Source organism: Geospiza fortis, unplaced genomic scaffold, assembly GCF_000277835.1.
Source record: "Geospiza fortis unplaced genomic scaffold, GeoFor_1.0 scaffold112, whole genome shotgun sequence".
Classification (NCBI taxonomy): Eukaryota; Metazoa; Chordata; class Aves; order Passeriformes; family Thraupidae; genus Geospiza; species Geospiza fortis.
This window is the reverse complement of record NW_005054298.1, coordinates 22,281,994-22,285,634: the sequence shown is the minus strand read 5'-3', so window position 1 is coordinate 22,285,634 and position 3,641 is coordinate 22,281,994. Positions and strand designations below refer to the sequence as shown.

At 36.8% G+C, this 3,641-nt stretch overlaps 1 protein-coding gene across 1 annotated transcript in view; it reads right to left on the bottom strand.

Annotated features, from left to right (window-relative positions):
* Positions 1–1,430: 1,430 nt before the first annotated feature.
* Positions 1,431–3,641, bottom strand: part of ITPRID2 (ITPR interacting domain containing 2) — a 34,543-nt gene continuing 32,332 nt past the window's right edge. Inside the window, exons 15-16 of the mRNA XM_014307360.2 lie at positions 3,071–3,195; positions 1,431–2,667 (exon numbers count right to left, since the gene is read on the bottom strand). Of these exons, the coding sequence (XP_014162835.1) occupies positions 3,085–3,195 (111 nt within the window). The 3' untranslated portion in view covers positions 1,431–2,667; positions 3,071–3,084. The remainder of the gene's footprint in view (positions 2,668–3,070; positions 3,196–3,641) is intronic.

The following is a 3,641-nucleotide window of genomic DNA, read 5'->3' as shown; positions in this document are numbered from 1 at the left end:
TACTCCTACAGCCAACAGGCAATGACAAAGGTCACTGTCATAGCAAAATTTAGAAAAGCATGCAAAATATCTCTGGCAACACAGTCTGGCTTTATTCACTGCAAATTTAGTTGACCAGTATTTATCAGCCACTAATAGAGCTGTCTGAATCTGCATAGAATCCATATCAAATTCCAGGCTGGCAGAAAAAAAGACAACACTAATTTGCAGGGAAAGTAGCAGTTTGAATCATTAAACAAAATTAAAACTGTCCACGCTCAGAAAACCATTATGCTAAGTCACCCAGGATAAGGCATGTGTTCAATAATGGCTTTTCCTACGGCACAAACAATTGTCAACAGAAGTTGATACCAGCTCAACTTAACCTATATGACAGACCTATTAAAATATTTTTTTAAACAGTTTATAGGCAATCCTATATATAAAGTGTCACTCAGAAAATATTAGCTGGAAGTGTGTTTAAATGGCAAAAATCTGTTAACCAGATTATGGAAAAACAGGTGCTTTTATATCCATTAGTTTTAGTACAGTTTTTATAAACATCATTTTGAAATGTTTTTATTTTAAATTATAGCCAAACCTCAGAAATATGACTTCCATCAGCTGAATGAAAATTTGGCAGTACTTTTAATTTCTCAGGATATATTAAACATTAAGATTTGTACTGCTGAGATCAAATGTTCTTACAAGCTACAAGATGAAGTACCTCAGATACTCTGGGACGTTACCAGCAAGTGGCCTTTCTTGGTGGAGTAGCAGGAAGTCAGGCTGCTGTCTCCATGGAAGATGCTCCTGCTCAACTGCCACCAGCTCCCAAAGTGCTTTCCTCCAGCACTCCCTGGGAGCTGCAGCTGTCACCTTTCTTGGAAAGTGGCTTTGAGCAGCTCGAAGGCACAGGACCTACATAAGTGGTCAAGAGTGTTAATTGATCTGGCTGGGGGACAAGGGGAGCAGGTTGAGTAGGCTTTGGGTTTCTGCATTTGCAAAGGAAGGCTGCAGACACGTGGGTCTGGCTGGCTGATCTCCTGTGGTATTCTGGAATGGAGCTGCGTGCTCATGCAAGCTGCAAAGCAAGGCAGAAATCTACTGTACTACCACCTTGTATGGATTGACACGTATCAGTGCTGCCAGAGTTTGTATTTCAGCTTTTCAATGTGCAGAATAAGGTTTTCAAGAAAGCCCTGCCTCTACTTACAGGGACAAATTCTGATGAGAGGTCACCTCATCAACTTCTTGGACCAGCAACTTTAAGACAGTGGTTTTAAGTGCCAAAACTGCTCTCACATTTCAGGGTCCCTGAATATTGGAAAGCTTTTTGGAAAGCCAAGTCCCAAGCTTTCCTGCTGTTCCCCATTCTGTGTACTGCTTGATCAAATCTATCTTATTTTGCTTAAGAGTAAACCGTGCACAATACAAAACACTGACACAAATTATAGGCAAAATAAATATTTTATTGGTTTAATATACAGTTTTTTAAAGAAATCAGCCCTTGTGTGTCTTCCTAACACAATTTAAAATTTTATAAACTTTTTCATATAATATTGTAATATTTGAAACTATTTTTGATTAAAGACCTTGACATACTATGAAGAGTTTTAGTAGATGGAAAAGGCAAAGGAGTAAAGGGAGTTCAAGCACAGCCAAAAGGGATATTACATATCCACTAAATGTCTACTTGACCACATAAAAACTCCAGTGACTTCCAATTCTCTCCATTGGAACAATCGGATATTCACCAGGCTGACTGAAAATACACTCTGTGAGGGATGGAGAAGGAAAAGAGACTTTTTCCATTTTCCCCATAATATAAGCAAGGTCATTCATGCATTCCAAGTTGCAAATCCTAATTGCTTTCAGAAGATAGCATTTTTATTGCATTTTGGTTAATATGCAGCAGAACTTCTCTTGGTATGACTGCAAGTAGTCAACACCAAAAAAACCACCCCAGTGCTTAAATAAGGCACTTTCCTATAAAGGGATGAGCAAACAGCAAGGAAGCAAATAAAATTAGTTAAAAGTTGTCTTCTACACTAAGATAAGGCTTTCAGTGTCAGAACTTTAAGTAGTTTTAAGAGTAACCTCATGTCATTCTACCACTCTGCTAATAGTAACCACCTCAAGAATTAACAGCAATTTGTGTAACAGGGTTGTTTCCTTCTTTTGAAGTGGCACTAAGTAACAGCAGTGGAAACCATTATTGGTTATTTCAAGCTCTTAAAGTGGATCAGTTATTGCACAATAAATACCTCATAGAGGTCAGTGTTTTGGGAGGGGTTCTTGTGGGTTTTTTTTCTATTTTTTTTTAAAAAGCTAGGCTGAATGTGTACGTGTTATTTATAAATTGGTTATGTCTGGAAATCTTCAAGTTTCATGATGCATCATTAGACAAAGAAATTAGCTACATAAAAATTTACAACAGGGACATACAAATAAATACAAAACCTTTCAGAATGACACAAATTTGCTGATGCTTTAAGGAAAGTAATGTTAAAGTGTCTAAGTCCTTACAGATGAACTCAAGGAAAGGTCCACATCGGAGAACCAAGCGCCAAACACAGTAGCCCATCTCAGCAGCTTTAACACTTCCTGAAGCAAAACCTACTTGGCACTTTCACCACTGGGTGCTGCCCAGAGCAGAATCCCACAGCACTTCCAACTACATCCAACCTTAGAGAAAAAAAATGGGAAGATGAAGACCTAAATTAGATTTTTAGAAGTCTGTTTGTTATGTTTAAGTATGTATTTTGAAACTATTCATATCTAAGGCAGGTAAACTGAAGAAATCCTCTTGCATGATACATTCACATAAAAAGTCAACATAGAGCACACTGAAACTAAAAATCAAGGACCACTCTATGAAAGCTGACAGCAGAGTGGGCCAAACTACAAACCAGCTGACTTTCCAAATCTATCCAGGATTATCAGTATTCTCTGTATTTAATGAACTTCAAATTTGATCACTTATGTTTCAAAGAGAAATTGCAAACAAAGTAAAGTATAAGTTAGCAATTATATTTAACACAACTAAAATAAAAATAAAATCTGGTTCTTGCAGATCCCCAAAGATTACCTGTAGTACCAGTTTCATGGCTGTGTATCTTGTTTTGCAGTTGCAGATCTGCTTTGGGGTGATACAGCTGCTAACAATCCACTTACTATTTCTCTTCTTATTTCACCAACAATAGATTCCTTGATCTGAAAGGGATTAGCCGAAGTTTAAAGGTCAGTAATTTACAAAAACAATGGATAAAACTAAATGATATTGCAGATATGTCTGACACTACCAACATGCACCACTAAAATTCAACTTTCAAAACTGTGACTGGAAAAAACATTAGAAGAATGAAAAAATAACTGTAAGTAATTTTGAAGTTCTTGCAAAACCAAACTAGTTCTGTATTTCCAGATGGCAAATATATTTATGTTTTACACTTAGGATATCTGGTTTTATGCTAAGGAAAGAATACATTTCAACTATGCAAAGTTCTGAAGAAAAACATTTTAGGATATATACATCAAAAGCATCCCAAATGCGCTACTTTTTGACAAGCTGTTATTCTCTTGAAAGGAAGGTAGGATTGATCTCCTTCACAAATGGATTACACATCAAGCCCATGAACATAAGCCGTTGTTTTCAAATA